The sequence below is a fragment of the Polyergus mexicanus genome, unplaced genomic scaffold, assembly GCF_030449975.1.
Source record: "Polyergus mexicanus isolate NDT 795.1 unplaced genomic scaffold, iyPolMexi1.0 SCAF_13, whole genome shotgun sequence".
Classification (NCBI taxonomy): Eukaryota; Metazoa; Arthropoda; class Insecta; order Hymenoptera; family Formicidae; genus Polyergus; species Polyergus mexicanus.
In genome coordinates this window covers 761,525-785,271 of record NW_027223333.1, presented here as the reverse complement: position 1 = coordinate 785,271, position 23,747 = coordinate 761,525, and the positions used below count along the sequence as shown (strand labels likewise).

General features: G+C 34.1%; 3 protein-coding genes across 11 annotated transcripts; all 3 read left to right on the top strand.

The window, feature by feature from the left end:
• The first annotated feature begins 820 nt into the window (after window positions 1-820).
• On the top strand, window positions 821-16,584 carry LOC138938643 (myosin-2 heavy chain). 7 transcript variants are annotated; one of them, XM_070305801.1, is made up of 23 exons: window positions 821-1,092; window positions 1,459-1,591; window positions 2,048-2,209; window positions 4,933-5,118; window positions 5,237-5,402; window positions 5,617-5,811; window positions 5,907-5,996; window positions 6,083-6,193; window positions 6,337-6,431; window positions 6,540-6,678; window positions 6,916-7,049; window positions 8,938-9,174; window positions 9,379-10,352; window positions 10,608-10,918; window positions 13,473-13,657; window positions 13,727-13,754; window positions 13,840-13,980; window positions 14,172-14,401; window positions 14,670-14,781; window positions 15,023-15,091; window positions 15,261-15,367; window positions 15,484-15,702; window positions 15,813-16,584. In XM_070305801.1, exons 1-23 carry the CDS (start codon window positions 1,068-1,070, stop codon window positions 16,009-16,011), a joined length of 4,248 nt encoding a protein of 1,415 aa, XP_070161902.1. In that variant the 5' UTR covers window positions 821-1,067; the 3' UTR covers window positions 16,012-16,584. The 7 variants fall into 7 exon arrangements, with proteins under 7 accessions (XP_070161902.1, XP_070161907.1, XP_070161906.1 ...); XM_070305800.1 differs by having other exon boundaries at window positions 826-1,092; window positions 15,481-15,702; window positions 15,813-16,582; XM_070305802.1 differs by lacking the exon at window positions 8,938-9,174 and having other exon boundaries at window positions 828-1,092; window positions 15,481-15,702; window positions 15,813-16,582.
• A 2,394-nt stretch (window positions 16,585-18,978) lies between these two features.
• Dhpd (guanine deaminase) lies at window positions 18,979-21,877 on the top strand. Of its 3 annotated transcripts, none has more exons than XM_070305808.1 (9): window positions 18,979-19,127; window positions 19,601-19,734; window positions 19,861-20,118; window positions 20,245-20,463; window positions 20,588-20,695; window positions 20,768-20,875; window positions 20,998-21,163; window positions 21,286-21,432; window positions 21,577-21,877. In XM_070305808.1, the coding sequence occupies exons 2-9, from the start codon at window positions 19,636-19,638 to the stop codon at window positions 21,774-21,776; spliced, it is 1,305 nt and encodes a 434-aa protein (XP_070161909.1). In that variant the 5' UTR covers window positions 18,979-19,127; window positions 19,601-19,635; the 3' UTR covers window positions 21,777-21,877. The 3 variants fall into 3 exon arrangements, with proteins under 3 accessions (XP_070161909.1, XP_070161911.1, XP_070161912.1); XM_070305810.1 differs by having other exon boundaries at window positions 18,980-19,127; window positions 19,676-19,734; XM_070305811.1 differs by having other exon boundaries at window positions 19,027-19,093; window positions 19,676-19,734.
• A 312-nt stretch (window positions 21,878-22,189) lies between these two features.
• Window positions 22,190-23,717, top strand: Rps2 (ribosomal protein S2). Its single transcript, XM_070305897.1, has 3 exons — window positions 22,190-22,299; window positions 22,732-23,080; window positions 23,194-23,717. The coding sequence occupies exons 2-3, from the start codon at window positions 22,733-22,735 to the stop codon at window positions 23,680-23,682; spliced, it is 837 nt and encodes a 278-aa protein (XP_070161998.1). The 5' UTR covers window positions 22,190-22,299; window position 22,732; the 3' UTR covers window positions 23,683-23,717.
• The last annotated feature ends 30 nt before the right edge of the window (window positions 23,718-23,747 follow it).

The window sequence follows — 23,747 nt, the reverse complement described above, 5'->3', positions numbered from 1 at the left end:
TGAAGTGGCTATTGAAATCCTGAATATTATGATTGGACAATATTTCCCATTTCATTCTGCGCATGCGTCATTAAACACGAATGACTGGGAAGAGTTTCTCGATAGTGATATATACAGGTCGAGGTTGAAGAAGAGTTCAATTGTTTCCCTTAGATTTTAGATCTATCCGAAATTAATCGAGAGATGAAAGAAACGCATCTCTTCAGAATAAGATTATCAAGGACAAAGGACGTATAGTATTTTGTAAAGTATAACACTTTCTTTTCTTCCTCTGATCGAAAAATATTTTTATATTGAACGTGCGCGCAGAAAGATATAAGATTAACGGGGTCGCGAGTAATAAAATTAATTCGTAATAAAATTTAGCAAACGAGCATTTTTACAAGAGGGTGTGACAAGAGAAAGGATTAGCAAGGTTAAGATTCTGTGTAGTTTACGGCGAGAGCAACGCAGGTCCGTTTTTGTTTCTTAGCCAACATCATTTTACGCGTTCCTCTCATTTTCCAAATAATCGATTACGCATCTTTAAATGCAAGTGATATATTTTCCCACGGAGAGCAGTTTCGTGTTGATTTTTCTCGTATAACGAGGAAATCACTCGGGATTCATTTATTTATTCCGCGACATCGAAATTGTATCGATTTTGTTTCGATTCCTGGAGAAAGAAATGCATCAAATTACTTCGATGCCTAGAAAAGAAAGTTCAGCCGATGAACCGCGAACCTCGATCTTCCCTCGCTAATTCCGGTTCGGAAATTGATCGCGCAATAATCCCTCCCCCCCCTCCTCTTCTCCCTTTGTGTAAGTGCCGCGACAGACACAAATCGCGGTGAATGTAAATAACAGACGACTTCAGAAGTCATACCCTCCCTTGTCCCTTCCCCTTCCCTTTCTTCTACCGCAACGACACGACGGGGTACGGGATAGTCTTGTCCTTGTCCCGGCTTTTCAGTATCCATCGCGAATAGTATCGGGTTTGTGATGCTCGAAAGCGTTATCGTGATAAGCGTTTTCGAGCATGCCTTATCAAATGTTTCTTGGAATTTCGTTAATATTTTCACGCAGTCATGTCTACAATTGAATTGGAGAATGGTGAGTTTTAAATTAATATCGCTCGAATATATCATGTCAAAAGCGATTTTTATCTCCGTGAAGGATCGAGAGAGATGTGGCTTCTTAAAAAAAATTCGCGATATAAATAGATACTTCGTTTTAAGTATACACTCTTGATTTTCGTTCGATTAATTTGAATTCCCGTATAATTAACGGTAATCTTTTCGCATCCGACTATTAATCGGCATTTAAATTTCCAATTCGACTAATGGTATTTTTTGATCATAGCTTCTCGAATCTCTCGCGAATTAAATTAAGTTCGCTCGCGGATTCATCTTACGTTGAATACTCGACAAATCGATCGCAAATTAATTTAACAGAAATAAATCTGTATTTTGTTTTCAGTTTTGCAACAGATGTTTATGGAATGCGACGCATCCATGTCAGTTTCGACGCCGGATTCGACGATATCTATAGGTGACGAGGTGCCGATTTTCAAGATCGTCCAATACGTTCAGGACCAATTGCCGACTTGGTCGTGAGTGTCCGCCGAATAATATTATCTTCTTGTTGTACGCATGGAACACAGACACGTCATTCGTCAATATTGATATACGGCCGAACGTGAGACGCGAAAGAAAGAAAGAGAACTTGAAAACTTGAAACAAATTATACCGGTGTGTATATGCTCGCCGATCGATACAAGGACAAACGCGATCGACGACTTATCGCACAGTTTTAAGAGCGCGATATAGAGATTCTATATATATATATATATTTGCAAGGCGAGATGAATATATGAAAAGCGAAATTTGTGTTCTCCCCTCATATACATTCAATGCACGTATAAAAATAATTTAATGCTAGCACGATATTTGTTCGTATTTAATATCGTTGCGATAATTTTTCTCATCCGCCGCTAACTAACGATCGCGTCTGTTTTGCAAAAAAGATTACTTTGTACTGATCACGTCGATATTTTAATAATTGGTAGAATCGACAACCTAGCGGAATTTTGGAAATGTTTGGCCGCTGTTTCATCGAACGATCGTGTGAACATGTGGCAATTCAAGGAGGCGACTAAGTGTTGGATCACCAAAATGCAACAGATACAATCTTCGCAGGATGACAATAACAACGCGCGGGAAAAACTCTAGTAAGAAGCTTTATTTAGAGAGATAAAAGAAATATACGATCGTGTATATCATTATGTACGCGTACATAATGATATATAATGAAATGGATTAGTTTATTGCCACTTGCGGCAATAATACCGAGAGATTTTGCGCAGTTATAACGTAAATTACAGGAAACGTAAAATTATTATCGAACATATTGCTCTCAACTCGGAAATTTTTCTAACAAAAGGAAGAAAAAGATGAATGCATTTTTCAATGGAAGCGGAATAATTCGCATTTGCGAATGTCTACAATGCGTGTACTGAACTACGCCGTAAATTTTAAGACACTGCAGCGCGATACTATTATTGCGTGGATAATATAAGTGCGGAATCCACTGAACCGTAAAATCCATATATTGTGCATGGAATGTCTGGCGAGAAGAGAGTAACGCGCAACGGTGTGTATCTATTATAGATACATTAAGCAAGTACTAACTGAATTAACCATACTTTGTTCGCGAAAAGTATTATTAGCGATAATGTTATTTGGCTGTTTTCAATCGATGTCGTTACAAACAAACAAACAAATCTATATATATTTTATATAAACTTATTTTATTAGTACATATATGTGTATATATATATGGATTTATTTACGACTCTCCAATCGTGAGGGAAAGTAAGCTCGCGATGTACTTCAACATTATGATCCATGGTATCTTTGACACGGATTATTTCTAGAGGACTGATCGTGAAGCGTCACGTTTCACATATACACAGACGATAATATTTTTCCTCGCCCATTCAATACGACTTTATCTTGACTTTATACTTGACAAGCAATTCGGCAGCTTTAATCGTGTGGTAACACCTTGAGTCTACTTGATTCGGTACAATATTATACACTTTTATTCAGGGACATTGAAAAATTATTCATGGTTCTACGAGCACACGATATGCGCAAACATACACACATATACGCATTGGCAGATATGTATATATGCAAATGTTCTCAAGCAAGCATTGAACCAGTTTACTTTCTTCGCTCTTTACTTTCAATGTGTATAGCACGAACGACGTGTACGGCTCGTTAAATTTGCAGAAGTGACTTTATTTGAAAAGACCGATAAGAGATCATAGAGATGGATTCGAAACTTATTCGGTCTCGTTGATTATTTTATTCATACAATCACATTTTGCTAGGTTTTATAACAGTATCTGTTCTTTGTTTTTAATTGTATGGAATGTAAATGATTAATCATTTATCCAAATATATACCCAAATATATATGCCCTTTTCTATACAATAATAACTAATAAATATAATTCAAAAACTTCGAGAGATATTTTTGTAAAGGAAAAATTGTTTTAAAATAGAAGAATCAAGCATAGTTTCAAGAAAATGCGCTTAGCTAGGGGCATTCGATATATTAATGCAATAAAAACATAGTAAAAAGAAATGAAGAATTTATCGAAAAACATGTCGAGTAAGAAATCTGATATTTTTATACTATAAGCACATGATTCGAATGTATTTCTGTTTTTACTATTTAATTTCTCATCGGACTTTTTCAACAGGCAACACGTCTCCTCCTCATTGCACTGCACTTTGGGATTACTCGTTAATGTTACACCTGTATGTGTACATCTGTGTGTATGTGTGTACGTGTGTATGCGTACACAGCCGATCATTCGCATACATGTCATTATGTCGCTCGCGTATTATCCGCGGCCGCGATAAGCGATACACAAACTGCGGACCCGCGATTGTCAACCGGTAAAAAGTACGCGCGCCAAAAACCTTCGTCTTCTCCTTTTCGTAGAATTCGAAAGATACAATCGACACGAGAAACCGAGGATGAACCTAAACGAGTGTTGAGATCTCATTTACCTACAAGTGTTTTTAACACTTATTTGCGTGTGTATTCTGGATTGTTCTGATTGTGAATTGACGATTCAGACGTCGGTTTCTCGTCGTCAATCCCGGTAAAATCGAATATGCGATGTGTCACTCGAGCGACATGTATGACGCGTGGATATTACGTCTAGCTCTAGCAGATGGAAATCGGCAGCGCGATATCTCTTATGCAATTCGCGTGTGGTAGTTCAGTCGTTTACTATCGTATCTGGCGAATCTTGTTTACGTGTCAGACGCACGTTTTTGCGAGAGTAAAAAAAATCGATGATGTTAGTCGATTTATTATTGGAATTATAGACTGTGTGCTTCTTTTACCCGATCGCGCGTGTAGATCCTCTCGTTACGAACCGTTAAATGTATAGCTATTTAATTATTATCATGAAAGAGGCAAATGTAAATTCTCTTAACATTAACGTGAAGTCAAAATTTTGGATCAATTTATGGAAGCTGTTTATAATAAGTATAAGTATATAGTGTGTTTCGAGATCTTGCATCGCGTCTTGACCAATTATGATTTCTGATCAATACAAGAAGTAAGTAAGGGATTTGGACTTCATGTTGCGAGATTATACATATTAATACAAGGCTGAAGCACGAGTAATTAAAGAAGATTATTTTACCATGGATATCTCTGTGAATTTATTAAATAATATGCGCATCCACAATATTATTTTTTTCTTTTGTTTATTAAACTTAGACTTACGAGTATATTATGTACAATATATAAAAAAACGTAAATAACGAGAATGTGTAAGATGCATTGTGTCATTTAGTAATAACTATTTTTCTATCCACCATGGCAATTATAACGCTGATAACACGACGTATGCAAATTATTGTAGCCTCGTGAGTGACACAGATCTGTCGATGAAAGACATGGACATAAATAGAGACATCGTGGAATTCGAGCTTCGCGCAAAACTTCGGGAACTTCACGAGGAGAATATCTTCCTTCGCGAGGAGCTCGAGCGGCATGAGACATCAATCGACAATTTCAAACAGCAATGTAACATTGCTGAGAAGCAGCTGTACGTATATTTTTTAATTAAAATATTTGTAAACTTGACTCATAAATAAATCCCCAAAATCAATCTACAAATTTTTGGTAATCGCGTTTATCGAATATTGTGCGCTTTATCGATACAGAGATCGTTACGCTCAGAAATGTCAGCAACTCGAAAAGGAGAACGACGAACAGAGAGACCAATTAAACGAGGCAATTAAGAATGGAAAGGCTACAGTCTTGACTTTGCATAGATGTACGAAAGAGCATCAAAATTTGTTGAGGCAATTGGAAGCTGCAGAGATTGAGGTAAGATTGCGATTTTTCACTCGGCAAGCTGGAAAGATTTATGGCGTCTATACAGATTCATGTGACAATAAAGAGATATTAAATTTTGTCATAATATTATTTCTTCTTATAATATCATTCATAACTAATAGCTGAGAGTAAATTTGCGTTTTTTTATTGCAAGAAACTTTATACATTGAAATGTCAAACTTTTCATTTTCATGTACAAAAATAGATACAAGCTATACCATCTTTAAAATGTAAGGTGGAAAAAATTAGCAAAGAGAAAACGGATTGTATGAAACAAATTGCCAGATTGCAAGAGAAATTTGACGAAACGGAAAACGAGTGTAAACAATTAAAAGTCACGATAGCTGAACTGGAGGAAATAAATATTAAAATGAGGGAGACTTATGATCAAACGATTCATGTAAGATTAATAATACAACGCTACCATATTATATATCATACACAATGCATTGCGTAAATTATATAATGCTATAGAACGAGAAACGTATATTACAGAATTTGCGTGAAAGGAATTGTCAACTTACAGAGGAGAACATGGAACTGCAATCGTTGTCGATTTTAAATAAATATTCTCCTGGAGAAAGAGTAAATTATTATTTAATGTGTCATAGAAATGTAAATTATGTAAAAATGATTTTTCTCGCAGTATAATCTCCGCGCAATTTTTACAGCTTTCGATATCGTCAATACCCGACATAGACGGATGCTGCACTCATAGCACACCTTATAAATCAAGGAAAATATTGCTGCAAGATTCATTATATGCTGAACTAAAAGCTTCAGTAAGATAAGAAATTTTTATTTCGATTGAATACTTCTTTAATGCACAATAAAATACAATAATTTTGTTACTTACACACATAGAGTACGAAAATTTTGATAATAGTATTTTTTTTTTCTGTTTCAATAATTTTATATATCTCAGGGTTTTGTAGCCGAATGCAGCAGATATGACTTATACAGACAAGAACTGGATGAATATGACGCTGCGATTTCGACGATATTGGAACAACTGGAAAAGTTTGTATCTTTAATTAATTTTTATTTCATCTATTAATCAATTTCTTTATATTTTAATCTCTTTTAGATCACAGTTTCATTTGTGTTATATCTGTAATTGACTTTCAGAGTTGTACAGATTTTTGGTAAAACGCGGAGCTCCATCGACGACATACCTCAGTGTAGCTCGCAAGACATGGATGCAGGAACTTGTATAGAGACTAATATAGAGACATTGAAACACAAAGTGACTCTTTTACTGAATATGGTTAGTTTTACTTCGAATTTTTTTGCTATTATCGCGAGTGTCATCGCGATTTAAATGATAAGCGACCGCTTTGACGTACGCGCCGTGCTTGCTACAATCTTGTGCATGTATCATCATCGGATGAACACGTTCACGGCAAACGTCTATTTTTATGACAAAGCAACGTCGATTTCAAGTTCACAGTCTTTCTTCTTTTATCTGGACTTAAAGCAAATCGCGTTTTTTTTTTTTTCATAGGTCACCGAAGAGATCACGAAGAAGGGCACCAAGGATTCGAGTACGCAGCTTCGAACTGATCTGACGAATGAATCGAACGACGATTTGGATCAATTTGGCATCATGGGTTTCCGGGATCTGCTGCTAACACACACGTAATTATTAATTTACAGAAGAAGTTTATCGCATGAGATGGTTTTGTATCAAATAATTTCTTTTATGTAAGCAAGAGCGGAAAACCTTACGTATTGAATTGCCTAAATTTTGTACAAAAGGTCTTTTTGTGATTATTTGCATGTACCTTAAACGATACACAGAAAAGATATTATCCTGACTCACGAAACAGATGATCATTCGACTCTGATCTCGATCTGGATCAAGGTTGGGCATAAGCAGGCGCGTTTGCAGGGTTTCCCATAAAAATAGCAGTTATCGTGCCTGCTGCATATATGACACGGCGCTCTCGAATGGGACACTTCACGTAAAAATAACTTTGAGTTGTCCCAAATCCCACCTTAAATCACGATTCTCAATCCGTTCTTACTTTTTCGTACTTCGATAAAAATGTTTATTGAATCTAATTTGCGCTCGGAGAATATCGTCGGTCTTTTTACAGTTCTTCATAATTTATAAATTTAAGAGCGTTGCATTTAAAGATGCCAAAATTTATTTTCTCGAAATGCACTACTTTCGAAAAATGCGATCGGGTAACGACATTAAGAGAGAGATATCCTTATTTCTTATTCTTAGACAGAGCAAATAGTAGACATGGCATATAAGGAGGGGGAAAAAGTTTTTTTTTTTTTTTTACTCGGGAGGAAGATATTCACAAGATGACATGGGTCATAACATGATAATTGAGAAATGTGGATATTTCGAATATGAATATATTAAAGAACCATTCTTAGATATTTATTCGTTTCCTTTAGTAACGATCTTATGTAAGAAGACCTAAGAATATAAAGTAGCGTTTCAGAAGAAAATGTATTGCATATTTGTTTTTTCACAAACGATTATCGCAATTGCTATCTCTCGAAATGCATGCCGATAATCACCTTGTGTGACTGCGCGCTGCGCGAAAATACGATGGGCACAGCGCAGGGGAGAACTCTGATTCAGTTCTGATGCAGTCAGTTCGTTCCGAACCTTCTCGTTGCGCGCGTGTCGAGAACTGGCGCAGCATTCCTAAAAATCCCATCTTACATACATCACAGAGTGGTTTGTTTATTTTTATCCAAAAAAATTAATATTTTTTTATTACAGCGGGAACTCTTATCGTGCAACGACATTGATTTTATTGGCGATCAGCGAGTTTCTTAGGCAATTTAAAATCAAAGCGATCGCATTGATACGATCAATCATTAATAGAAAGTTCTAAAAATTTTTTTACATTAAGATAAATTCCTTCGGAAATATAAAAATTATTTCGGTTAATTTGCATAACATTTCTATTAACGAAATGATGAAAAGATAATTTAGAAACACATATGTGCTTCCGTAATAATAAGACATAGATAGGTAGCGTTGATGTAATTGCCAATATTAAACGTAGCAAGGACAGTTTGATTAGTCGCTTTAATAGTATGATCATCGCGTTAAATCAATGCGTACACGCACCGTGCGATGCAGTTTTAATTAGTCGTAATCCACATGAATTGTTTATGTCATCTAGATTGACCTCATTCACAGACGGACGTGGTTGAATCGCAGAATTTAAGAAGACAAATGAGATAATTTTTATTTTGATTATGTAGAAACATTGTCCTTGTTTTCCATAATCGTTTTATTTATTAGAAATTTATAACTTGAAATAATAATCCTTTGCAATCTTCTCGTCTGCATGTCCGCTCGGTTCGATTTGTTTAAACAATTGAGGCTTTAAGATTAAAATTTTAATTTATTATGTCTAAAAAATCAAATAGTTAACTCTGCAAATTTCAGTTTTGTTAATTTAGTACCGAGCCAATTACCCAATGCATTGATTATGCAAGTTGTATTCAAACTCTCATATTCTTTATTTAACTTGAATAATCATTATTTTAGCCAGACGTATACAAAAACGGAGACAGATCTACGCTCAATAACTTTGTGTAACTGCCTGAACAATAACAAAGATGACCACGATGACTTATTCTCGAGAATTATAAAAACGAACAACACGGGCATCCAAAATCGATTGCGCATCATCGAACCTATCATCGAAGAATTACACGACATCATCGAAAGTACTCATAACGCTCTTGTCAGTCACAGAAATCATTCATCATCCGGGAATTCAAGGTCGAGTTGCGTAAAATTTTCATAAAATATATAACTATTGATTCGAGAAATATAATTTGTTGCGAAATTCTGTTCAAAAGGATAAGAAAGGATTTGGGAAGCATGGAAGATTTGCGTTGAATGAATCTTACAAGATTTTTCCGTAAAAAAGTCTTAATGATAATCAAGAGTTGCTGTTTGAATCAATTATTTTACTGTTAATAGATATCGATCGGTACATACATTGCCGTCGCAATCTCTGCAACCACCTTCACCGACTGTGGAAGACTCGAGGCGGCAGACATCTAGCTGTCAGAGTTCAAGAACAGATTCTCCCGATGCTTCCTTTGCGCAAGGGGATTTTTATTTAACGCGGGAAAACTGCGACGAAAAATCGTTTGCTATGGAATCAGACGGCGTATCCGATAAAGAAAATCTGACCCCGAAAAGATCGAGTGAAATGCCGAAAGTAGTAAGTGTCCTGCAAATGGATTCAACGGCGTTAGCAATCACGTCGGAAGAGGAAAAGACGAGTGTCAATATTCAAGAAATAATCGGCACGAGCAATCCGACAAGTCCCCGTAGAAAAATCTCTGTTTATTGTCGATCTTTCGACGTGATAACAGTGCAGGATTCGTGCGAGGATTGTCAAAAATCCGATTTGGAAATCAGACGATCCTCGAGTAATCCGGACGATTCTTCCGCACGAATCGGTGAGAGGTTTGATCCAGAGATCGTTGCGGAGAATCGAAATAGTACGCCTAAGTATCCGTTCAGTTACAACTATCGCAACACGAAGAAAGACAGCGATTCTTCGAACGACTCGTCGCCGCAAAAACAATTCCAGGACAATTTATTAGAAGATGAATCGCCGATTGAACAGCCGGTACTTGGAAAAGTTTATTTAGCGCCCACGCGTCTGAGATTTTCGCAGGAAATTAAGAAGAAATTAAACAAAACCGCTTGCTCATCCTCCGACTCCATTGAATCGAATATTTCGAACTCTTTTCTGTTTCCCATTGTTGACAATGGACGCGAGCAAGACGACGATGCTTTGCGCTCGTCTGCGACGTTCATTATAGACAAATGCGAAACGGAAATAGAGGATGGGGATACATCGAAACCGTATTCGGCGAACGAGGATTTTCTTCGGGAATGTTCTACATCAGCTCGTCGCTTATTTCCGTATAATAATTCCGGTAAGTTTTGTTATCTTGATCTTGATGAATGATTGATCTCAATCAAGTTGGGATACATAGAATTTGCGTTATATTATATTTATTAGCAATATGCAAATTAGAAAGAATGAAACGAATATACATCGCAGGCGTATCAAGGTGCGATGCTAATTGGAAATCGCGCGAATAACTTATTACATCCGCCTCGGGAGACATCCTATAGATTTCTCAAGTTGTTTTATTTTATCAATTTCTTGATTTTATTTTCTCCCGCAGATTCAAGGAAGATTACAGATTCAGGGAATCCCCACTCTCAGGCGAGTGTGCAAAGAGTCGAGAGTGAGCCGCGAGTCGAGCGGTCAGTCGATGGCCAAATGTCGAGTTGCGAAGACAGTTCGGATAGCGAGTGCGAGCCGGCGGCGGAATCCAGTGATCAATGCATCGGCGAGAAAGTCGATGGAGCCGCATCGTTCACATCATTGAACAGTCTGACTTCCGCGAAGATAGTGCCGTGTAAGAGCGTGACTCAAAAAAATACGAAAACGTGCAACAGGGACCTGTTGAACGTGAAGCAAGGGAAACGACAGGTTGGTGGCATATCAAACAATAAACTCGAAGAGGTCTTACTTAAATTTTAATTAAATTTTAATTTGATTAATTTAATTTTAGTCAAGAAATGAAATATTTTTTTTTTCTCGCTTTTTTTTCTCTCTCTTTTTCTCTTAGAACATCCTACACTGAATAAAGAAAAAGCTAAGAAGAGCAATTCTGTAATACTACCGGATTGAATTAAATATGACAAAATAGCGTGCTTTGACACGTGTTGCTTGAGCACTGACAAGTGTCCAATCACGTAGTTGCACGAAAGTAAATGTTTTTACGGTTTGTAGAAACGCGAACTTTTTGAATGATTGCAATTGATCAAACCGTAACAATTAAGATCTTTAGTGTCAACGAGCCTGTTGTTGCGTTAAAGAAATGATTAGTAATAAATCTGCGGTCAATTAACATTAATTACTCATATGAAACGTTACAATTATCCGACATGCGGTCGCCGTATCTATTACTATAGCCCACTATCGCTCAACTCATCTTGCATTCCGCTAATTAACATGCGCGACTTCTAATATTTTACGTTAGAGTTTATGTAAACTTAATAAAACTCGCACATATTTTATATTATTTCAATATTCTCTAATATCTCTTTTATTATATAAGAAAGACTCAATTCAATCGTTTTTCATATGTGTGTAGAAACAAGTTTGTAGCAAGAAGAATAAGCTGAACGGAAAAAAACTGGTTATACAATTCTTTTTTTTATTTCTTATAATGCACCATCGTTTATTTCATTAAACATCTTTCATAATAATGCAAATTTTATAATAATTCATAATAACTACAGGCTATAAGGTTGCAAGAAGTGTATAATATTCCGGAATTGAAAAAAATAATATAAACAGTCACGATTTTTATCTTCATGTTATACAAAAATAGTATTTTTCTTTTTCCTTTGTATCGACATTTGTGTACGAATTGCAAATAAACAAGCAACACTCGTTTAGGGCAATGCCAAAAATAGTTACGAAAACTCGCGTATATTTTTTTCCAGCTCGTTTTAAACATTAATCAATCTGTCATCGAACATTACGCATACTGCAATTTATTGGATCATTGCTAATGCATCTTTCTATATTGCAAATATGTATCGAGTATTTATTTGATCATGCATTAATCGCGGAAACGATTCAACGATTAATATGTAACGCTTTAATAACTTTAACGACTTATTGCAGCGATCATTTGCATTTAATCTGCGTTTATCTCTCAATGATGTTTTATGAAATGAAACATATTTTTGCGATGTTTGTGCGAAATCCGTCAGTGGCACGAGATTAACGTCCACTACTAACCGACTTAGTTATACTGACTTTTACTGACATAGTTGCGTTAATTATGGACGCAATGAAAAATCACGGTGGGAAGGTTGTATGCAGGTTTCTACCTTATACATCGTTTGACGATGATTTTCACGCAATCGACTGATTCTCTTCATCATTACTGTGCTAAATTAATCGATCACTTTGCTTTTACATACATTTGCTCGTGCTTGTACTTCTATCATAAATTCAAAGGAAAAAATACACACATGTATGTATCATTAAACCAGTTATCTTACGAAAATTTTGTGTAATATTTTAAATAATTATTTCTTCATATTATATAAGGAAAATTTTTTAACAAAGATCGACTGTGGCAGTTGCAAATAACATAATATAAATTAGAACAATTATGGAAACGTATCGTGAATAATGATCTTTCCACACATTTTTTACAGCCTAGAAATCATTTAACGCTCCTCTAACGCAAGATTTATCCGAGATATCATGGAATTATAAATATTATATTGAAGAGCGTCATAACGCACGTGCCCCATCTACATCCGGCAGTCTATTTCGTTTGATATGAGAAATAATATTTGTCTTAGAAGTGCCACGGAAATATTCGGCAGATATTAGTGGAAAAGTGAAAAGAGAGAGAGAGAAAGAAGGTTGCTGAAAATTTCTATGTATTCTCCCAGTGATGTATTTATCGATAGCGATTAATCTCATTTACGAAGCTAAAGTGTAATAATAATCATTGCTCTCCTATAATTCAGTCACATCGTGAGGAATCTTGATCTCTATCTGTTTAATCGGAACCTTTTAAGTTTCAATTATATGTATATGTTGATATGTGTGTTTCTAACATGTGCATGCCTGTGTTTTCTCATACATATTTTTATTCTTCCTTCACTAGTATTTGCACAAATCCATTTATGATAACGCTTCGTAGGAACGAAGGTCATTCTTCTACTGAAAATGTGCGATCTGTGCCAAATGAACTGTTCTTATCATTCTCAAGCTCGCCTAATCTTTGTATATGTTGCACTGATTATTAATCGTCAGCGGTCAACAACTAATTTATACGAATGCATATTTGTATGCACTTTTTTCCGTCATTAGATATCGATAAATAATTTTCGTTAATAGACTTTTGCCAATTTTGTATAGCAATAGTTAAACGCGTAAATTACGTTTATGAATTAAATATAATGTATTTTTTTATCAAGACCGTAAAAGAAACATCTCTTTTTTATTACAGCGACTTTTATTTGCCAGAAGATCATTCTCGGAGAGTGAAAGTAGCGCTCGATCGAGGTGCCGTTGCAGATACAAGGAAAGCGCGCCTTTGATTCTGGCAGGAGATCAATGCAGAGTCTTTCCGAGCCTCACGGACATTCGTCTGCAAGAATCCGGAATAGCCAATTTATCGGACACAAACAGCAGGTGGGTAGAAATTAATTTCCGGTATGTATGACGACTTTAATTGATCGTTAAATTAATCTTTATTTTCAGGGAGAATCTAAGCGAGCTCGAACTACAGGTAAATGAATACGAAATCTAATTATGAAAATTATTAAATATTTTATCGGATAGAATTAAATCATAAAATATTACTCTTGTTGTAGAAGAGGTATATAGTGTTCTCGCTATGCCTCTGCACAGATAGGGTGACTCTATCGCGAAGGGTAGCAATGTCGCTTCGGCAACGCGATCAATCAGAGAGAAATTTCTCCTACGAGGTGCAGAAGATGCAGCAAGACATCCAGGCAAGCGAACGTGAAAATATCGTTGTTTATTAATTCGCTTCTTTAATATTCATATTGAACAAAGAGCGTATAAGCGTTCAGCATTAAATTGTACAAAATTTCTAAATTGTCGACGAAACACTTTTATCAGTTAGTCGTGGTAGTTCTTCTATTCTGGTTCGTTGAAGGGATTGAATTTTGCATAACGTCAGGATCTTGCGCCACTATGCACGGATAGGGAATCCGTGGAGCGGGTAGAGCGGGTCAGACATCAGTTGGACATGATTGTGCGATGTGTGCACAGAGTATCCTGCGCGGCCGAAACTCTAGGCGCCGTTTACCAGGAGCATAGGGTTTCTCAGGCTGTTCAGCTGGCTGACAGATATCTCCGGTTGCTGCAGTCCCGATGCGAAAAGCTGATTGCTGATGTCGCTGAGACTAAGTGAGGGTCAGACTTATTAACATCCCTTAGCATTTGCCGTTCGTTCAATATGCATTTTAAACTTTGAAAATGTAATATTTGCGTTTTTGGTGTCTTCCTATTGCACGAATGAAAATTTTATAAACTCGTCTTTCGATAGCAGTCAGTTAATTAGATGAGTATTCTTTGTAAAAAATTGGAGTAATAGAGTTTGGTCTAAAATCTTTTTCTTCCCTGTTTCTTAAATGATAATAAATCAGTGATAGTGCATGGCTGTTCTCGTTTCCAGACGGATTCTGATAGAGAACAACATAGTGATAGAGGAGAACTCCGGCGAACTCTGCGACGATCTGCCCCGGATTAGATACAGGAGCGGTACACCCGCCAATAATCGTATGATGGTTCGGAAATATTGAAAGATTTTCATGTTCGTTGCTTGTTTCGCTATTTTTTCCTGACGTAATTCATTAATAATTGCTCGGTTTTTCATCGATATATTCCCGCACCTTTGCATAATTTCGCAGATTCTTCAGATTCGCAGAATTTCACGATCGTATTCACGCCGCTTGCATTTTCATTCATTTTTGTCATCTCGCACGATGTCAATTGATTTGTATGTTCCTTCGTTAATTTTTTTTCTAGATGGCTAGGAGAAGAGCTAGCGTAGCCACAATGTCTCGACCGATTGGCAGCACACAGGACGTGACAAAGGCAAATTTTTCTTGTCGTTTTATCGTTTTAGCTTTGAATTTTCACTTTCACAGTTTGATATCTCACCAGGGGGTATCTTCTTGCATTTTGCACTAACACAATAATTTCTGTATATTTTTGTATTTTTTTATATTATTTACATCTTTGTCTTATATTTTACTCGACGTAGGATTCCATGAGGCAACGAAATTCAGTTTCCGGACGTATGACTCTCAGGAGACCATCTTTCAACTCTGAATCCCCCAAATGGGAAATCGAGAAACTGGATCGAACCGAGTTAGTATATATTATTATTATTATTTTATTAACCTAGATTTAAATATCATAAAAGAAATATTTCACACAAGATTTATACATTATATGAAATATTTTTTTATGTTATTAAACAGCAGTTCCAACAGTATGAGCGAATTACGTGGTATCTTCGAGCAGGCGGAATCCCGTCGTAGTTCAAGGGAGGAAAATAATAATAAATTACGACTAAGCTACTCCAATAGCCAAAATATGATGAACTGCGCGGTCGATGACAACGAGATTTGGACAAGTACGAAGCAGCAAACTTTTGAATTCTTTGCTGACGACGAAGACGTTAATCTAGATGCTAAATCATGGTAATTATCTTTGATTTCCTTTCTTTCTTTAAAAAGAAACATGCGTGTTTCTTTTTGTATTTATTCTATTCTATAATTAAGATTTTCAAATATAATTTCTTTTTTTTCAGCACAAGATCGTCGCAATATTTCCTAAGAAGTATACCATGGCGTACGATGTTATGGAGTATTATTATCTTCTTTCTCGGCTTTTTCATGAATCAAGTAATGGTGAACGCTTGCAACGGTCCATTACATGGATGGTCGATCGAGCATATTCTCAGCAGACATATCTATAAGATGACAAACGCGGCGCCTCATCCGATGTAAATTTCGCGATGTCTGCGCGATGTATGGTCTGTGTATCGGTAAAATAAGACTAAGTATACACTGTAACATATATCAATGATAAAAAGGCTGAATAAATTAATAAATGTAAAATTTGTTCTCGCCTTCTAACGAAATTGCACTGCAGCCACGAGTGCTGCAATTGTGTTAAAGCTCTTGTTTCTTCATATAATCACATTAAATTATTAGCAATGAGAAAATCTTTTCCTTTCACAATACAATGAAGAAATAAAATCTTAAGAAAAATCTTTAAACAATAAATTTTGGTTATTATCTATGTTTGTATATTGAGAAAATTTGTTGAGCTAAAATTATAAAAATTTTGTTTTAAATGTTTAAAAATATTCATATATTTTTGTAGGAATAGTTTAATACAAAATATATAAATAATTTAATAAAATATAAAAAGGATATAAAAATATAATTTAATATGCAAATTTTTTCAATGTGTTTTTATTTTTATTTAAACGTTTTGGATTGTATAAATATTTTGTATATGAAATAAAATATTTCCTTTCTAATCCAAATTGAACAGCACGTATTTAGATATTTATATATTATGATTTACAAAAGTATCTGACGTGTAAAAGATTAAATATAAGGTTGAAAAATAAAATAAGTTATATATGAAAAATAACTAATTACAAGTTATATTAAAAAAGGAACTAATAAAAATATTGTGTGTTAGTATTTTCTTAGCATAGTCATAATATATAAATATACAAATATATGATATCAAAATGTATATATCGAGGTGCGGCATGTATCTAGATTCGAGTTATCTTTGCGAAAATATTTAAGCGATTAAAAAGAAGAAACATTGAAAAAAATAAAACGTTTACATTTCGTGAAAAATAAAATTTTCAAAGATCCTTTCTCTTTAACAACATAATCGCGCGTTATTGATTAAGCCCAGGGAAAAGATGTAATCAAAAAAAAAAAAAAATATGAATATATAATCAAATATAAATCTATATAATTATATATGAAATCATTAAAAGAATAATTGTATTTTTTTTTAAATAATAAAATTTGAAGGAATGACAAAAATCCATTGTATATAATTACGTATAAATATATAAAATTATATATTGTATATATAGTTATATATAAAATGATGCATAATCTCTTATCTCTTATAATTTGACTTTTTTATATAAAAAGCAATACAACAAATATTTTTATAATTATTATCCATTATTTTTTTTATTTTTCTTGCTTAAACGGATTGAAAGTATGTAAGAGAGTATGTAAGAGAAAAAGAACATATTATATGGATATATTCTATCTTTGAAATTCATCCATATATATAATATTTACATATGTATGGAATTTTATATTTTTGGATTTTTTCTCCTCGTATTTATAAGTTGCACAGTAATCACATGTGAAAATTGAGAGATGAGTTGTAAGAACAATTAATTTTTAAATAGTAATTTTTAGTATATTGATGTAAATGAGAAAACAAAATAAAGTTAGTTTTTAAGATATATTTGAAGTTTTTATTTGTATTACCACTTTTATGTGCCTATCATGTTCCCGACAGAATTTAAATTTGTGTAAGTATCGGCGGGAAGCCAAAGATTGGCCCCGCAGGAAGAGTTTTTTAGCGGGTGCGAGTCCTGCATATCCTACCGAACCGGCTGGTGGAATGCATATGCATTTTTCTCTTCCTCCGAAAAAAAAACTGACATTTGTACGGATTTTGAGGCTTCAAATTTTCATCTTTCTTGAAATTTTACTTTAGCCACCTCTTTGCTGATCATGTTCTCCTGATACTTTTGCGGATTTCAAAGCTTCAAATGTTTGCACTTTTTTAAATTTTGGTTTATGCCACTTTCTTGCTGATATATTCTCCTGATACGTCACCTCTTTGCTGATCATGTTCTCCTGATACTTTTGCGGATTTCAAAGCTTCAAATTTTTGCGCTTTTTTAAATTTTGGTTTGTGCCACTTTCTTGCTAATATGTTCTCCTGACATGTCACCTCTTTGCTGATCATGTTCTCCTGATACTTTTGCGGATTTCAAAGCTTAAAATTTTTGCGCTTTTTTAAATTATGGTTTGTGTCACTTTCTTGCTGATATGTTCTCCTGATACGTCACCTCTTTGCTGATCATGTTCTCCTGATACTTTTCCGTATTTCAGTTTCAAATTTTTATGCTTTTTTAAATTTTGGTTTGGGCCACCTCCTTGCTAATATGTTTTCCTAATACGCTACCTCTTTGCTAATTATGTTCTCCTGATATCTTTGCAGATTTCAAAGCTTAAAATTTTTCGCGCTTCTTATAACTATGGTTTATACCATCTCTTTGCTGATTATATTTTTCTGATACATATACTTAATTTCAAGAAATGCAATTTTAAAAATTTCAAGAACGAAAAATCCGCAAAAATGTATCAAGATATATAATAGAGAGAATATATATAATTAAGAATATATAATTAAGAAAGAGATGTATGTGGCAGGATAAGATGTGTGGGAATGGATGGGTATGTTCAATAAAAAGCATTTTTACGTTTTATTTTATTAATATAATTTATTAGATATTTTTAAAAATTACAAAATATGTTTTGCAGATTATTATCAATTCTTTTGCTTATTGGATATCGCAATTGGCAAAAGAATATGTAATATGTAAAATAAAGATATTTTCGTTAAATGGGTCGATCGTTTTCGTTGTTACACTACATTTTGTACACATGCGCGCGCCCACACGCTATACACACAGCCAGCATTTATGAACGAATGGAATTTAACCGAATCCAGATCAATTAATTACTATTTTACTATGAATTCAAGTCTTTTATTGGTAGAGACGATGTAATGACGTCATTAATCGCTTTCAGAGCGATTAAGGGACGATTTCACCAAGTCCGGTTAGATGAACCGTTGGTTAAAATTAGCAGAGTTTCAACTGAAATGATATGAATGCTTGGTTTTCCTACATCTCTATTTTCTGTTGGCCATCCTGCTAATTTTAACCGTCGGTTCATCTAACCGGACTTGGTGAAATTGGCCCTAAACTTGCTACATTCGAAAACGCCAAGAATTATTTTTATTGTTATACAATAAAATACATACAACATTTTATTACGTATATATATATATACATATATTGAGGACGCAATTGCTTTCGCTGTTAACTACATTTTGCATATACATTTATATACGTGGTCATTTTTATTATTATACAATAATAACACACGGACATTTTATTATATACATATATATATATATATATATATATATATATATATATATATATATAATATGTGTGTGTGTGTGTGTATGTGTATATATATATGTATGTTTTTTATATGGAAATAAAATTATTTGCAAAATTAATAATTTTATTTATTGTTATGATGAGAGTACATGATGAGTAATAATATAAAAAAATGTGTTTTATCTATAATCTTATTAAAAAATTAATTTTATTGTAGTCGTAAATATATTAGAAAGATTAGATATATAAAAATAAAGAAAAACATTTTTCAAATATTTTGAAGCTTTTGTAGATGTGAAATAATTGTGAATAACAAATGTATGTTTCATATTGTTTTGCAGTAGTGATTGTATATATCTAGAAAACATTGTGTACAATGGTTCGGCAAATATTTATTGGTCCTATGATTCATACAGATGAAAATGGACAATTGATTATTAAGAAGAGTATTGCTATATTTATCAAGGATGGCAAGGTATTTAATATATATTCTATATATTCTACATATATTACTTTTATTATTTTTTGATTTATTAATCATTAATTTAAGATAGATAAAATAAAACAATATCTTTATTAACATCTATTATACAATATCTAGATTATTGATGTTATGGAGAATCCAACGACAGATCAACAAAAGATAGATGATTTTCATGCAGACAAAGTTAATAATTTAATGTATGGAGAGTTTATGATACCTGGATTTATTGATTGTCATACTCATGCGGTGCAGTTTCCAAATCTTGGATTGGGTTACGACAAATGTCTCTTGGAATGGCTGGAGACCTATACTTTTCCATTGGAGAAGAAGTATACTGAGACAAAATTTGCAGAGCAAGTCTTTGAAGCAGTTGTGGTATTTAAAACAAATTTATTGAATAATATTTATATAATAATATAATATAATACAATATATAACATTGTATATTTGACATATGAAATATTTTTGTAATTTTCATTACTATTTTAATTGTTATTGCAGAAACGAACTATTGAAGTAGGTACAACAACAGCATGCTACTTTGCATCTCTGTATATCGAGGCATCTGCAATTCTCGCGAAAAAAGTTGCAGAACTGGGTCAACGGGCTTTTATTGGAAAAGTAAATATGAATGCTCCACGGAACGATGGATATTATGAAAGCACGGAAAAATCAATCAAGGATACTACAGCCTTTGTAGAATCTGTTGAACAAATAGGAGTAAATGCAAACTTATATTTTATTTCTTGCATTGTGCAAAACATCAGTTTTCTAATTGTATAAATAGAAAATTTTACATTATAATTATATAAACAAAAAATATACTATTCAAAACTTCTTACAGAATCCGCTTGTGAGACCAATTATTACTCCAAGATTTGCATTGAGCTGTAATATGGAATTAATGCAAGAGCTAGCAAAGATTGCTAAAGCAAAAGATTTACATATACAGGTATTAAAATTACATTTGCGTAACATGTATCATGCTCTAGTGTTAGTTCAGCGTGTTTTTCATTTTCTATAGAGTCACGTCTCTGAAAATGAAGCCGAAATAAGAGCAGTAAAACAAACTTTCAAAGAGCAATCATCATACATGGCTGTTTACGAAGCCGCTGGTCTTCTTACCAACAAAGTAAGATTTAGTTTCGTTTTGTTAATTTATTAAATAGATTGAAAGAATCGGTATTATATATATTAATCTCATATACAATAGAGATATCCTAATTAGATGTACATATAATACATATTTTATAGACAATATTAGCACATGGAATCCATCTTGAAGATAGTGAACTTGCCATACTTGAGAAACGAGGAACAGCTATAATTCATTGTCCGTCTTCAAACATATATCTGAGAAGTGGCCTTTGCGATGTGCGGAGATTAAAAGCTAAAAATATCAAAGTCGGCCTTGGAACAGGTGCCGCAAAATCATCTTACAAAAATTTTATATTAATAATGACATTTTGATATAAAATTCAACATAATAATCAATTGACATAAATTCATTATCACATTAATAATAAATGTGTCTTCTCTCAGATGTTGCAGGTGGATCAAGTTACAGTATGTTAGATGAAATGAGGTCGGTTTTACATGTATCAATTTGTCTATCTCTAATGAAACATGATCATATACCATTTAATTACAAAGAAGTCTTCCATATGGCAACATTAGGAGGTGCTAAAGGTAAAGATCGATATTACATATTAAACTAATATTACATATTAATCTAATTATTGTGTAAAATATATTTTTTTATAATACATATAATTATATGTACTAAAATTTTCAATCTAATTATGTGTATATTGATACATTGACTATGTTTAGCACTTTCGATTGACGACAAAGTCGGTAACCTAATGCCAGGCAAAGATTTTGATGCTCTCATCATAAATTTGAATGCAAAAAACAGCCTGTTGGATAATTTCAAAGAATATACACTTGAGGAAAAACTCCAAAGATTTATACACTCCGGTGATGATCGTAATATAGTATCAGTTTATGTAAGAGGTAGAAAAGTTAAATAAGAAAGAGTCTTATTTTTACACTACAGATGCATTGTTAAATAACATTTTATAATGAAAATAAGTTGTTGAAGGAATTATATAAAACTATTTCTATTTTTATATGTTATATACGAATTTATAAATGATATTTTGTAATATTAATTAAAATTAAACTAAATATACATATTATATATTAACTTCTCGTTTTTCTTTTATTAATCTTTTTTTAATATGTATTTTATTTTCTCTTAATTAGTACTATAATATATGAATTTGTATCTCTCTTAAGATTAAAATTGCGTGCTTATTATTGCGTTAGCGATCGAAATTGTTCAATTATCATTAAGATCCATTTAATATCTTTTTCAAATATACTTTCATGGTGCAATATTTTCTGTTAACGCGTAGTAAAGGAAAGATAGGCGCCTTTTTTTGAAACATCGGATATGACGTTGTACACAAGAAGCGCCATCATGAAGCATGATCAGAATCTTCGTCTCTTTCTTTCGTGATTTCACGTACAAGAGAGGTCGAAAGAAGTAACGTAAGTATATATTTTAGAAATGTTTCTGTCCTCTCGCGTATATTACAATAATAAAATAATCTTTGCATACTTTTTGTCCAGCCATATAAGATGTTGAGAAAATGGACGTTCTTATATATAAGAAATTCTATTACGTTCCAAAATATATTGTCGAATTCCACGTGTTGACATGTTTGCGGTTTATGATTAAAAATCAAGAATATTTAATAAATATCAAGAAAAGTATCAATTGTATTCTCGATTTCTGTTTTCTTTATACTCTATTAGTAGCTATTATAAAATTTTATTTTGTTGCAAAACTATGATGATATAGAAAAATATATCTGGCATGACAATTATTATCAATAATACTTTCAAAAAATTCGAATTTTTCAGGATAAATATATTATTTGTGATTTCGAAACATTTTTATAATGTATTACTCAATCACAGAATGGCGGACGCTGCTCCAGCCACACGTGGTGGTTTTCGTGGAGGTTTCGGTTCTCGTGGAGCGGGAGGCGATCGAGGAGGCCTCAGAGGTCGTGGACGTGGTAGAGGAAGAGGACGCGGCCGTGGACGCGGAAAAGAAGATAGCAAGGAATGGGTCCCTGTTACGAAGCTTGGTCGTCTGGTCAGAGATGGCAAAATCCAATCACTGGAACACATCTATTTATTCTCCTTACCCATCAAGGAATATGAGATCATCGACAAGTTTCTCGGTCCAGATCTGAAGGATGAAGTTCTAAAAATCATGCCTGTACAGAAGCAGACTCGAGCTGGTCAACGCACGCGTTTTAAGGTAAAGCTGAAGTGTCTTTTAGATATTGTAAGCGATCAAAGTTGGTAAAAAAGCACAAAATACAAAAATTTAGAGAGACTGACAAGCATATTAAAAATATAAACATTTTATAGGCTTTTGTTGCCATTGGAGACAGCAACGGACACATCGGATTGGGAGTGAAGTGTTCCAAGGAAGTAGCTACTGCCATTCGCGGTGCTATTATTCTAGCTAAGCTCTCCGTCGTCCCGGTACGACGTGGTTATTGGGGTAACAAGATCGGCAAGCCGCACACTGTGCCGTGCAAGGTAACCGGCAAGTGCGGTTCCGTGCAGGTGCGTCTGATACCGGCACCCAGAGGTACTGGTATCGTGTCTGCCCCGGTTCCCAAAAAGCTGCTTCAAATGGCAGGTATCGAGGACTGTTACACTTCAGCCAGGGGATCCACCTGCACACTCGGCAATTTCGCAAAGGCCACTTATGCCGCGATCGCTAAAACATACGCGTATCTAACGCCCGATCTGTGGAAGGAGCAGGCTTTAGCTAAGGCACCATACCAGGAATTTGCTGATTTTCTGTCAAAGACTCACAAAGGTGGTGTGAGAGCTGCTGAAGTTGTCTAAATAAACATCCATTCTCCATGGAATGTCTTTGAAAATACAGATTTTGTTATTTTCCTCTTCAATCC

Coding starts and splice junctions, on each gene's coding strand:
- LOC138938643 (XM_070305800.1), top strand. CDS start 1,068: ATGTCTACAATTGAATTGGAGAATG. Junction 9,175..9,378: donor TCATCATCCGGGAATTCAAG/GTCGAGTTGCGT, acceptor TACTGTTAATAG/ATATCGATCGGTACATACAT. Junction 15,703..15,812: donor AATCTAGATGCTAAATCATG/GTAATTATCTTT, acceptor CTTTTTTTTCAG/CACAAGATCGTCGCAATATT.
- Dhpd (XM_070305808.1), top strand. CDS start 19,636: ATGGTTCGGCAAATATTTATTGGTCCTATGATTCATACAGATGAAAAT. Junction 20,464..20,587: donor AATCTGTTGAACAAATAGGA/GTAAATGCAAAC, acceptor AACTTCTTACAG/AATCCGCTTGTGAGACCAAT. Junction 20,876..20,997: donor CTGGTCTTCTTACCAACAAA/GTAAGATTTAGT, acceptor CATATTTTATAG/ACAATATTAGCACATGGAAT.
- Rps2 (XM_070305897.1), top strand. CDS start 22,733: ATGGCGGACGCTGCTCCAGCCACACGTGGTGGTTTTCGTGGAGGTTTC. Junction 23,081..23,193: donor GTCAACGCACGCGTTTTAAG/GTAAAGCTGAAG, acceptor AACATTTTATAG/GCTTTTGTTGCCATTGGAGA.